Source organism: Brachyhypopomus gauderio, unplaced genomic scaffold (genome assembly GCF_052324685.1).
Source record: "Brachyhypopomus gauderio isolate BG-103 unplaced genomic scaffold, BGAUD_0.2 sc264, whole genome shotgun sequence".
Taxonomy (NCBI): Eukaryota; Metazoa; Chordata; class Actinopteri; order Gymnotiformes; family Hypopomidae; genus Brachyhypopomus; species Brachyhypopomus gauderio.
Window position 1 is genome coordinate 41,369 of NW_027507085.1, and position 12,982 is coordinate 54,350.

General features: G+C 47.9%; 1 protein-coding gene across 2 annotated transcripts in view; it reads right to left on the reverse strand.

The window, feature by feature from the left end:
• onecut2 (one cut homeobox 2) overlaps positions 1–10,727 on the reverse strand; it is a 15,930-nt gene extending 5,203 nt beyond the window's left edge. Inside the window, exon 1 of one of the 2 annotated variants that reach the window (XM_076995884.1) lies at positions 9,439–10,727. In XM_076995884.1, coding sequence (XP_076851999.1) covers positions 9,439–10,558 — 1,120 coding nt within the window. In that variant the 5' untranslated portion in view covers positions 10,559–10,727. Of the gene's footprint in view, positions 1–9,428 lie in introns of both variants that reach the window. The other variant, XM_076995885.1, reaches the window with a different exon arrangement.
• Between the last annotated feature and the right edge of the window lie 2,255 nt (positions 10,728–12,982).

Sequence of the window (12,982 nt, forward strand, 5' to 3'; positions counted from 1 at the left end):
TAACAGGCCTAAAGCACCTTGCGTTTAATTTCACAATCTGTTTACATCCCATAACAACGCCGAGCACAGCAATCAATACTCCAATAACAGACACGCAACACCCTACAGTTAAAGCAATGCGGCCGCATTTACAAAATAATATAAAAATAACACTTCCAGCAGATATTACTAGAAAGTGTGAAAGAGAATTGCAGGACCTCCCCGAACCACTGTGCAGGAGAGCAGACACCACTAATTCTAGTTTAGTACATATTACATATTTGTCTTTAGCACATCCCACATCATTATACAACGGTCATGTAGCAGTTCAAAGAGTGTTTCACTGAGTGGGGTAAAAGTTTCAGGCTATGTCTACTTAAATGCTATAGGCAATAACAATGTATTAAAATAATTTTTTTATAGAAAAAGTAGTTCTTTCAAATGTTGTGCCAAACATAACTACCATTGTTAACAGAATAATGCTGTGCTGTCTGCTACACAAGCTTTTGCGTTGTAAAGAGAAAGACTAATGTGTCTAGACTGGACAGGGCGGCGATACCAGTGTCCTCTCGGTATGAAGCGTATGGAGGTGCAGGACTCTTTAGTGAGGCAGGTGGAGCACTGAATTATACATGGAGGTGCAGTCTGACTGGCAGGTGGAGGAAGACTCCTCTCCCTTTATTTACCATGTGATGCTGTAGTGTTTACACCGGACATCAGAGAGAGAGACAGGTGAGAGAGACAGGTGAGAGAGACAGGTGAGACAGACAGGTGAGAGAGACAGGTGAGACAGACAGGTGAGAGAGACAGGTGAGAGAGACAGGTGAGAGAGACAGGTGAGAGAGACAGGTGAGACAGACAGGTGAGAGAGACAGGTGAGAGAGACAGGTGAGACAGACAGGTGAGAGAGACAGGTGAGAGAGACAGGTGAGAGAGACAGGTGAGACAGACAGGTGAGACAGACAGGTGAGAGAGACAGGTGAGAGAGACAGGTGAGAGAGACAGGTGAGAGAGACAGGTGAGAGAGACAGGTGAGAGAGACAGGTGAGAGAGACAGGTGAGAGAGACAGGTGAGACAGACAGGTGAGACAGACAGGTGAGAGAGACAGACACAGAGCCTTGCATACCTTATTATTTCAGATTCTCTTTCTGTGTTCTTGTTCTTGTGAAGAGCTTCTGAATGGCCTCTATAAGGTTATATGTACTGTACTATATACATGTGTATAAAGGTCTAAATGGGAATGCAAATGGAAACAGGAAGTAGGATCACTAACAAAATGTTGGAGAAGGAGTGAGAGAGGGGAGAGAGTGAGAGGAGGGAGTGAGGGGAGAGAGTGTGGGGAGGGAGTGAGGGGAGGGAGTGAGGGGAGAGAGTGTGGGGAGGGAGTGAGGGGAGGGAGTGAGGGGAGGGAGTGAGAGGAGGGAGTGAGGGGAGGGAGTGAGGGGAGGGAGTGAGGGGAGAGAGTGAGGGGAGAGAGTGAGGGGAGTGAGGGGAGGGAGTGAGGGGAGAGAGTGAGGGGAGGGAGTGAGGGGAGAGAGTGAGAGGAGGGAGTGAGGGGAGGGAGTGAGGGGAGTGAGGGGAGGGAGTGAGGGGAGAGAGTGAGGGGAGAGAGTGAGGGGAGGGAGTGAGGGGAGGGAGTGAGAGGAGGGAGTGAGGGGAGAGAGGGGAGAGAGTGAGGGGAGGGAGTGAGAGGAGGGAGTGAGGGGAGAGAGTGAGAGGAGGGAGTGAGGGGAGAGAGTGAGAGGAGGGAGTGAGGGGAGGGAGTGAGGGGAGAGAGTGAGGGGAGGGAGTGAGGGGAGGGAGTGAGGGGAGAGAGTGAGGGGAGGGAGTGAGGGGAGGGAGTGAGGGGAGAGAGTGAGGGGAGTGAGGGGAGGGAGTGAGGGGAGAGAGTGAGGGGAGGGAGTGAGGGGAGAGAGTGAGAGGAGGGAGTGAGGGGAGGGAGTGAGGGGAGTGAGGGGAGGGAGTGAGGGGAGAGAGTGAGGGGAGGGAGTGAGGGGAGAGAGTGAGGGGAGGGAGTGAGGGGAGAGAGTGAGAGGAGGGAGTGAGGGGAGTGAGGGGAGGGAGTGAGGGGAGAGAGTGAGGGGAGGGAGTGAGGGGAGGGAGTGAGAGGAGAGAGTGAGGGGAGGGAGTGAGGGGAGGGAGTGAGAGGAGGGAGTGAGAGGAGGGAGTGAGGGGAGAGAGGGGAGAGAGTGAGGGGAGGGAGTGAGAGGAGGGAGTGAGGGGAGAGAGTGAGAGGAGGGAGTGAGGGGAGGGAGTGAGGGGAGGGAGTGAGGGGAGAGAGTGAGGGGAGGGAGTGAGGGGAGGGAGTGAGGGGAGGGAGTGAGGGGAGAGAGTGAGGGGAGTGAGGGGAGGGAGTGAGGGGAGAGAGTGAGGGGAGAGAGTGAGAGGAGGGAGTGAGGGGAGAGAGTGAGGGGAGGGAGTGAGGGGAGGGAGTGAGGGGAGAGAGTGAGGGGAGTGAGGGGAGAGAGTGAGGGGAGGGAGTGAGGAGAGAGAGTGAGGGGAGAGAGTGAGGGGAGGGAGTATCTCCTCGCCATCAGCACTGTAACCATGTACTTTCATTTGATTGGATTTTGATTGCAATAGCTTTGGAGTCTGAAGGTGATACAACAGTCGTTATAGCTGGTGTGTGTGTGTGTGTGTGTGTGTGTGTGTGTGTGTGTGTGTGTGTGTGTGTGTGTGTGTGTGTGTGTATGCGTGTGTGTGTGTGACAGGGAGACAGTGATAGGGAGAGAGGGAGAGAGTGATCGGTGTGTGTGTGTGTGTGTGATCGGAGTTGGGTGGGATGGGGAGAGATCAATATTTCACCACAAAACATGAGCAGCAATGATGTTTCCTTTTGTTGAGTGAAACCTCTACATAACAGACCAGAGGCAGACACACACACACACACACAAACACACACATACATGTGGGTATTCACATGCATGTAGCATCTGACACACACATCTATCAGAATATAGTTCAGTATAGATTTGCTCCGAACACACACACACACACACACACACACACACACACACACACACACACACTACTTTTCTCTCAAAACAAAAAGAAGCTTTAGCCTCGGTTGAACATCATGGCCAGTTATTCGGGACAGCTGGTCTCAAGGCACTCTGTGTATGTGTGAGTGTGTTTGTGTGTGTGTGCATGCACGTGTGTGTGTGTGTGTGTGCGTGCACATGTGTGAGTGTGTGCGTGTGTGTGTGCATGCACGTGTGTGTGTGCATGCACGTGTGTGTGTGTATGTGAGTGTGTGTGTGAGTGTGTGCGTGCACATGTGTGAGTGTGTGTGTGTGTGTGCATGGACATGTGTGAGTGTGTGTGTGTGTGTGCATGCACATGTGTGAGTGTGTGTGTGTGTGTGCATGGACATGTGTGAGTGTGTGTGTGTGTGTGTGTGTGTGTGTGTGTGCATGCATATGTGTGAGTGTGAGTGTGTGTGTGTGTGTGTGTGTGTGTGTGTGTGTGTGTGTGTGTGTGCGTGCACATGTGTGAGTGTGTGTGTGTGTGTGTGTGTGCGTGCACATGTGTGAGTGTGTGTGTGTGTGTGTGCATGCATATGTGTGAGTGTGAGTGTGTGTGTGTGTGTGAGTGTGTATTTGCTTGTTTGCATCAGCCTGGGAGTAAAAGTTCTTGGTAATGCATTATATTATTATATTCCAGACCTGCACTTAGCTTTGTCACTCTGTGAATATGCGGATGTTCAGCTCAGACACTTAGGACAGACAGAAAGGGGGGAGAGGGAGATAGAGAGAGAGAGAGAGAGAGAGAGAGAGAGAGAGGCAAACAGACAAAGAATGAGGGAAATAAGCAGATCAAATGTTAAAGACAAGAAAAGAAAGTGACAGATGCAATGGCAGAGAAGCAAGAGAAAGAGAGAGAGAGGGAGAGACAGAGAGAAAGAAAGACAGAGAGAGAGAGGGAGCAGGAAGAGGCAGATAGAGAGTGCGGTAAGGAAACAGTCCTGGATGACTCTCTCACTTTTCCGTAAGAGTGAGATCTCAGCAACATATCTTCTACCACCACCATCTGATGTCATGGCCGCTGTGGTAGCAGGATGAACATCACCTGATCTTTCCTAAGAGACTGAAGGCAACAGCAGCACATTTACATTCAAAGACTCCCAACATAGAGCAGGGAGAGTGAAGGTCCCTGTCCTCAACGATGACACTCTGGTATGTCTGGATAACCACTGATGACATCAGCAGTTCAAAGGTTTGTTTGCTGACAGAGTTATCGCCATAGATACGGCCAAACATCGAGCTCACTGAGTTTGTGATGTAATAGTTCTGCTGATGAAGAGATCATGTGTAAAGCTGGTGTAGAAGACAGGCGTGTTGAGAACTGCAGCTCCTGTCACCTCCGTTACGGCTCCTGTGTTCTTCTCACATGCACCATGAACATCAACGCACTGACAGATGGATTTCTCCCAGGTGAAGACATCTCACCTCCCACCAGACTATGATGCAAAACAGTTTCTCAGATCATGCCCATAGAACATGACTGTCCCGTGTGTCCCGTCTGGACTGGGCTGTCCACACGGTGTCCTTATTCTGTATCTCCTCCTCCTCTGTAATAAACTAGAGTGTCTAGTACTGTACTGTCACCTGTTCAATAACATGAACCTGTCCATAACATGAACATGGTCATCATGGAGGTTCTGAGTACTCTGTAATATTAATTTTTTAGGTGATACCTATTTGTCATGTGTACATGGAAATCTAAAATTATACCTAACATGTTTCCCCCATGTGCTAAATTCCCACAGAGATTTCATCCACACCACAGTGCGGGTCACAGGCCACAGAGTAACGTGTAATGACATCTTTATAATGTCACGTGAAGAGACGTGTTCAGAGTGAGCTTTGGGTGAACAACCACTTACTGGACAAATTAGTCTGACCAGTGATCATCACCATTTGAACAGCCTACTTGTTAATGTTAATACTGCTGGTATGATTACTTAAGCATTGGAGCACAAGCGTATCACCGGGGGAGACGGATGAGTGATACACAGCTCAGCCACACTGTAAGAGGCAACGTCAGGCTCTCACTGAGATGGTAAGAGATGGTTTTAAGTGTCTTACTGTGTTGATTGGATCCCAGTCAAAGGGTGTTGTGAAGTCTGAAGTAGAGGTCCAGGAAGCCCAGTGTTTACGGGCCAACTCCACACATGCCCTCTCAGGGTGAAAAACAAAACTGTCGATAAAATCCTGTTTTGGCTTGTGCTCTCCTGTCCGTTTGCTGACAGCACCGTGGACGGGGAGACCGAAACAGCGGCCTGTGCTCTGAAGCTGTGAACGCCAGCCGTAATTCCCCCTACACACCATCTCCAGACGGCTCAGTACACCTCTGGTGAGCCAGTTTCAATAGATAACACGCACAAAAAAGACAGAAACAGGGAAAAACAAACAAAAAAGCAGATGTCTTGCCCTTTGAGAAGGCCCCCCTCCCACCTCATGTAACCTGACTGGATCACTTTGCACAATTAGAACAATCAAGCCAAGTGTTAGAAGGACCGTTCTGAAGTACTTTTGAACACACACTGATTTAATTTAACAGATCTGTAAGAACACGTCTGAGAAAACACCCATAACTGCTTTTCCTAAAATGAGCATCGTAACAATAATATTACTTCTTTGTGTAGTATTGCTTTGAAATATGGTGTGTGTGTGTGTGTGTGTGTGTGTGTGTGTGTGTGTGTGTGTGTGTGTGTGTGTGTGTGTGTGTGTGTGTGTGTGTGTGTTGGGGGGCGGGGGACCTAACTTTCAAAAATGAAAGACTGCACACCTAAATATACATATTATGTATTCATCCCCGAACTCGGAGTATTAACCGTTCTAATGATTCATTACGTTATTTAGGAAATCCGATACGCATTTGGTCAACAGTAATTTACTGTTCGGCATGAGGTTTCTCTCTATTTCACATTACTACATGCAAGTAGGTTGTAACAACAACAAATGGTACCGGCGCGTTAGTCTCTATATCCTACTGGTACACACTTCTCCGGAAACACAATATAAGTATATGTATCGTGCCTCTCTTAAGGCCAGTTCGTATAATCTACGTCTGTAGACCGAACACGTACGACCCGCCTTCATCCCACTAAGACTGCTGGACTGTTTCTCTTGTGCAATCACGTTTTTAACCGGATTTCCCCGCACCACTGTCCCGTGCTGCGCACTTATGGGCCTGATCAGGAGAAACCCATCTCTAAAAGGGCCGTCTAGGCCTCTGAAAACCCATTATAGTCATTAGAGAGCGTCCCTCTCGGATCCGGTTAGGCGGGAATGAGGGCGCGCGCACCAGCACTCCGTTAGAGACACGCGGGCCCGGTATGCGCGTGAAGGTCATCCGCGTCATCCCGTTACCGACGTTCGGTTCCTCGTGGCTGCGCCCCACGCTGTGTGATCGGGACCCGGGTGATTAAACATCTCTTTAAACAGTCATAGCGGGACTGCCAGAAACCGGCCCAGAATAGACCGACGGGAGGTTTTTGCGCGGAGTCAGTCGGTGCTGGGAAGAAAGGTCCACCGTCAGCTTTACAGGAACTAGTCCGGATCGGGTTCCAGATCAATGCCTGCTGTGTCCACACGTTTATGTTATTGTTGCCAGCATTAATGCCCTTTTAATCTTTAAGAGATTACCCCATCGATCCACAGCCGTTCAACTACATAGATTTATTTGAGAGAGTGACATAACTAGGCGATACCGCACGACAGACACGAAAATAAAGCACGACACATTTTTGTTTTGTTCTGGACCTGAAGGCATTATTAGTCACGCACAGAGGACTGTGTGAGATATTAAGTCTGTGATGTGATTACCATTCTGTCATTTACCTCTGCTTTGTGTTCAGGGGTGAAGCTGAATTATCCTGCACTGTTTCATCAGGCGTTATATCGTCAGGAGCGCCCAGTCCAGAGAAGTTACTGAAGGTCTCAGACCTGCTGCCTAAATTAATCAGACTGATCAATCAGAATTCTGATGCTAATCTCAGTTTTATGTAACGGCTATCTGACCACACACTAATCGTATCAGGGGGTTTGTCTTCTCTCTTCAGTTAATTGAACAACAGACAGGACTATGTGTGAGTAATCACGATAGGCACCGAGACACACATGTCCACATGTCCCCAAACTGCGCCCAGCGTGGTTCTCCATGTATTTATTTTGATAACTTTACTCGGTCACGGCCTTGACCTGCTGTGCTCTGCATTACCGGGCGTATTTCCAATTTCACCGATCCCGGCCCTTAATACTGCGTGTCCCTTTTGATCATTTAGTCAAGCTGTTCTCTCTCACGCCGAGGACAGACACAATGATGGGCCGGTGCAGAGAGAGCCAGGGGGCTGGCCCGGTGGTAACGGTACCGGTCCGCTGATTGCTCGCGCTGCGAGAGAAATAAGCCCGAGTCAAATGTCACGTTTGGTTTGACTACATTAATAACGCGAAGACAGGACCATTTTCTCTGGTGAAATCACGCGGCGAGCTTGCACCTGCAACCCCCGTGGCCAAAGAAACTTGCACTTCTGCATAGAAACATGCATTTCTGCAAGGCCCGCTACGGTGCCGAGATTTATGGCCGGGTCGTTACAGCTTACATGGTATCGAATCGAAGTTTATATCGCTTAATATGATTACATCGCAGCGTAGTTGTGAAACACGTCGAGGTTATGGAGATTTCAGAAGCTGTGTAACAGAATTATAACCTGTCACTCTGTACGGATTTATGCACTGAATATATTTCGTTTCCTGTTTTACTCTTATTTAAAAATACATATAGTCGTGCAGGACAGTGTGGAAAAATAGCCACGAGTATTTCACATTTTGCCTGGTTAACCCAAGACAAGGTGACGTTTTGTGCGCGAGCTGCGGGTCATGCAGAGATTTCTATCAATAATTCATTGAGCCGAAGCAGCTTCTGTTCTTCTGTTCAATTCCCCTGCCTCGCTCCGATCACATAACACCCCCCCCCCCAAAGCCCCGGACCTCACCACCATCTGTAAGTCAAAAAGATCCTGCGGGCGAAACGATAAAGCCGCTTACTCGAACCGTAGTCTCCGAAATGTTGTGCTTATTGCACATTACGAACCCATGTGCCGTTCTTCCTACGAATACGCACTTTTCCTGTTTTATACACGACGGCACCTCAAAAGGGAGCCAGAGTTAGACCTTTTATGTCCGTCAATCCAAAGAGCACTTAATTATCTGGATATATTGAACATGTGCTGTTAGCCCATATTCAGATAATCAATGTCCGCCACGATGGTATGCGTGGATAAACGTCCCAGTGTTTCGGTATGTAAACAGGACCTTTATTCAAACGTATAATCATGTATAATGCGCAGTGGCCACACTGGGCATCTGGACCCATCAAACAATATAGTTTCACATGGGTGCGTTACAACCTAGCCATGTGTAAATTACAGGTTCACCATTTCTACTGATCAACACCTTTTCAGCACGAGTCTAGTGAGCCAAATCACTAGCAACTAAAACAGAACCTAGATGAAACAGTTCAGATGTGTGTCGTGTGTGTTACCGGTGTCTGCTCGACCTATCCCAGGTTGATGTTCGACCTATCAACCTGGGAACATCGTTTGGCCATCGCGCCTAAAGTACAAACTGAAATATCGGGAAAACGTTGTAAATCAGTGCTAAAAAGTGACGAGGGTTATTCGGCCCTTACTTCTCCAGATGAACAAAGGAAAGTGAGTGCTCTGTCCATCGCTAGAGGGGGACAACAACCCTGTCTCTAGGACAGGGAGGCGCGCGCTTGTCCCGTTGTCCACACGTCTCTGATAGTAATATCAGACCATGCGATATAACACTATAACATATTCACTGCCTCCTTTATGAAGAGCACGGATCACACAAACACACTCGCTGTTGAGCACTCGGAGTGTTGGGGCTGTGACCATCCCGACTATTATATATATTTAACAAAGCAAGAAAATAGGCGATAAACAATGAGGGTTCATGTACTAGACAATTATTAACTGTACGCTTTCGTGTTCTATTTGAACTGCGGGGTATTTATACAATAAGCATTTAGTTTTAAATTTGAGTTCTCTTTAAGACCAACAAAAGTAAAATAAACACCCATAATACATTAGATTAGACATCTACAGATATTTGCAAGACTAAAAATGTCTTTCGTTTTTTCTCCCTCTAACTTTGTCTAAAACCATGATTTATTTAGTACTAAAATGTACCATATGAGTTGGCCTAATCAATCAAGAATGTTTTGGATATTAAACACTAATTTGCTCCTGTCATCAGTATTGATCGTAATTATTGACCAATAACGGTCTTATGATTGAAATCAAATCTCACGCGTTCAAATAGGACAGCGAGGCGTCACTTCTGGACCGGGTCCGTGGTGCTCGACAGCGGGACGCGCGCGTTGGGTCATATTAGAGGATTTGTTTAAAGGAAGATACCTTGTCTTACCTGCAAGGCGAAGAGCCGACATCCTCTGAAACTCTGGCTCCTGTAACCACTTCCACATTCTTCGAAACGTCTCCCTACCGGATTTGAGTTTACTCCACGGTTTGGGGTTCCGTAACAGGTCGGATAATGTGCCCTGCGAGCGACACAGAACCCTCTGCGCGAAGATCGCTTGCGGGATGCTGTATCGCTTTAGTTCGGCCGTGATCCTTTGAGCCACTTCTTTGGTGTTGATTTCTTCCAGCTGCCCGGAGCTGTTTCCTTGCGCGCCAGAGGAGGAGGGCGGTCTGTCCCGGTTGGAAGCCAACACGGGCCCGTGGGATTGAGGGTGGCCCGGGTGCCCACCGTGGGGCATGCCGTTCAAATGTGGCATCATACCCGTCGTGGGGCCACCGAGGCCTCGGGGAAGGTGCTGGTCCCCTCTGGCCAGCATAGCGGTGTGGGCGTCAAAGTTAGAGCTCAGTATTTTGTCGTGCCCATGTGTGCCGTAATTGTGGAGACTCTGCTGTGTGTTGTGGATGGAGCCCAAGCCGTTACCCAGCGGACTGCTGGCCAGCGGGGACAAGCTCTGCCCCATCCCGGACATGTCCTTATGGTAGGGGCTGTAGAGGTTGTTCATCGCTGGTAAGCCCCTCTCGTCCCGCATCAGAGTAAAACTCCCGCTTACGTTCCCAGAGAGACGCTGGTGGTGGTGGTGGTGGTGGTGGTGCGGATGGTGGAATTTGTCCGAGACGGTTGAAATGGGGGGTAAAGGTTGAAGTGGAGTCAAGGTGGTGTAGGTGCCGCTCATCCCCATCCCGGGAGGGGACGTGTCGCACGGCATGCTCATGGCGTGATGGAGCGGGAGCGACAGGTCTGCTCGGTAGTCTCCGGCGCCGTCAAGAATCGTTGCCATACTGGACACCATCGCCGAGCGCGACGACGCCGCCGCCAAATCCTGGTGTATCCGCAAGGAAGCCCCCGTGCTCCGGTTGTGATGGGGGCTGTGAGTGTTCATCAAATCCTGCTCATGGCTTACTCCACCATGCAGATTACCGAGACTGTCCATTGTCATCTCTGGGTTCATGGCGTAACCATCCAGATCCTTGGTCAGGCATCGATAGGCGTTATAGGCAGTCTTCATTCAGTCCATCGATTTAGTTAAAGCTTTTGTGCCTGTGATGGTTTTTTTCACCGCTTGTTTGTTTTTCTAAGGCCTCTCGGTTTTATTTTTTTTTCATAAATAAAAAAAAATTACCGATCTCTATCAGACGGGCCAGTGCTGATTCGTCCCATGTCCGACCCTCTCCTCCTCCTACGTATTCTGTGTACGCGGCTGGAGAGGTCCAGGATGGGCTAGCTCTCCTCGCAGCCTACCCTGATGAAAGGGGCGGGCATTCGGCCTTTAATGACGTTCAGGCTGACCAATCAAAATCTAGATTTTGTCTTAAAGAACGCCCTTCTTCGGCGTTGTGACCAATCGGAGTCGGGCGACTCTTAGTTGTCAAGACGGGTTGAGATCTGTGCGCAGTTTCTACATCTGGAAACCAACGTCAGAAACTGAATGTCTGACTCGAGCTGATTCTGTTATTCTGTTATTTGCGTTCTGTGTTATTAAGAATCTCGAGTTTGCCTCGTCCTGTCGTGCCATATCCAGTTTTAATAGTGGTTAGATAGATTATACAGTCTAGATTTTCAAAACATTCATCAATTAATTAGTGTTCAATTTAGAAGGAGAAATGATGTTTGTCACAACCGGCGGGACATTTTGCTGTAATTGTGTAGGCTAGTAGAATTAGATTAAGCGGATGAAATTAACTAAAATACTAACCCATAATTTTTTTTGCTCAAGTCAGTTTTTATTCAAAAGCTCGTTTCCTCTTCTTTCCTCTGTGAGTGAGTGTATCAAAAAATAGTAAAATGTGTCCTGAAACTGCTTTCATGCACATGGTTCAGAACAGATTTTTTAATCCCTAAAATACACGTAGTTATCTTACTAACTTTTAATAGATCTAGTTCTCTTACTAGGATTTCAATAGACCGAGTTACTCCAAAAATGACGTGAATTCTCATGTCTTAAGTTTTTACATGTTAATAATGCAACATTCTTACATTTTATAAATGGTATATTTTTCTAGAGTAGCTGCCTCTGCAGGTAACGGCTGCACTATACCAAGAGAGGACTGTCTTTAATTGCACTCGGGTCTTGTAGTTTCTTGAAACAAATTTCACAAGTGCAAAGACAGTACAAATAAATCGCATTAGTCTCCCTGTCCTTTGACATCTTCAGAAGTGTCCGATTTCCAAATGCCGGTTGCGTGGCTTTGCCACTTTGTTTGGAAGTTGCGCAGATGTTGCTTTTGTTTAAACAGACTGTAATTAAGGGCGAGGGGACAGAAGTCTGAAAAGCGTGACCTATTTTCCTTTTGATCAGCTGTCAAAGGAGGAGCGGGGGTCCCTCACCGAGGGCCTCTCCCCGGACTTTCAGCTGGCGAATCACAAATTGTGGAAACAGTATTATACCTGCGAGGCGGTATTAAAGAGAATGAATTTAGCGACGGATAAACAAAAGTTTAATTCGCGGTCTGACGTCCTCCAGGGCGTTTTGTGTTCCTTAGCTGTCGCGCACTCCAAAGCTTAGAACTGGCTGAAAAAGGCCGTTATTAATGCCAACAAATCGATGTGCGTGTGCGCGCGTGCGCGTGCGTGTGCGTGTGTGTGTGTGTGTGAGAGAGAGAGAGAGAGAGAGAGAGAGAGAGAGAGAGAGCTTTAGTCCTTTTTTTGATGGATTGGAATGCATGTAAGGACTGACCCTTGGCCCACGTGGGTAACAAATAATCAGACGTTATGTGAAAATCTTTGTTATCTGATAACTGATATCTGATAACTAACCCTATCGCAATAATTCATTCCTTTTTTATTTTAAAACATTTTATTGGCTGCATGCAGTGTAATACAACACGGCCTAAATATAAGCGGCATCAACCTCACAGTTCGTAGGTTTTCACGGAGATGAAGTAGCCAGTGTCTGAGATTCGTATTCATGCCTAATATTTCTGCCATCCTTGAGAGAAGTCGTATAATGGTCAAATTAATGTGCTGAATACACCTGTAAAATTCAATAAACAACGCAAAATGTCCGATTTTGACTTGTTTCGGAATATTTCTGATGGACACGGATAGTAGAAAATAAATAAGTCATAGGCGCCTGGACCGGTGGACTAGATTATGATCACGAGTCTTTTAAATGTCGGTCTATGTGAAAGCAAAGGTGAAGAGTAAGACAGGCAGGAGCAACTGTGTGTGGATGTGGGGCAGTTGTTCGTGCTCTGTCCTCTCCCCGGCCATCTGCCGTGTAAGTGCTGCGCTATTGATCAGAGTCACTGTGCGCGGACCCCATGCTAATCTATACCGTTGCGATCATCTCGCTCTCTGCATCTGTCCCGACTCCGCCGGCCGCGCGAGACTGCGTGTTTGGGCACTGCGCACTATCGCACGCGCTTTCGGTAAGTCTCCGACATTCCTTTGTCATATTATATGATTCCTAGTGTCATTAAAATGTAAAAAA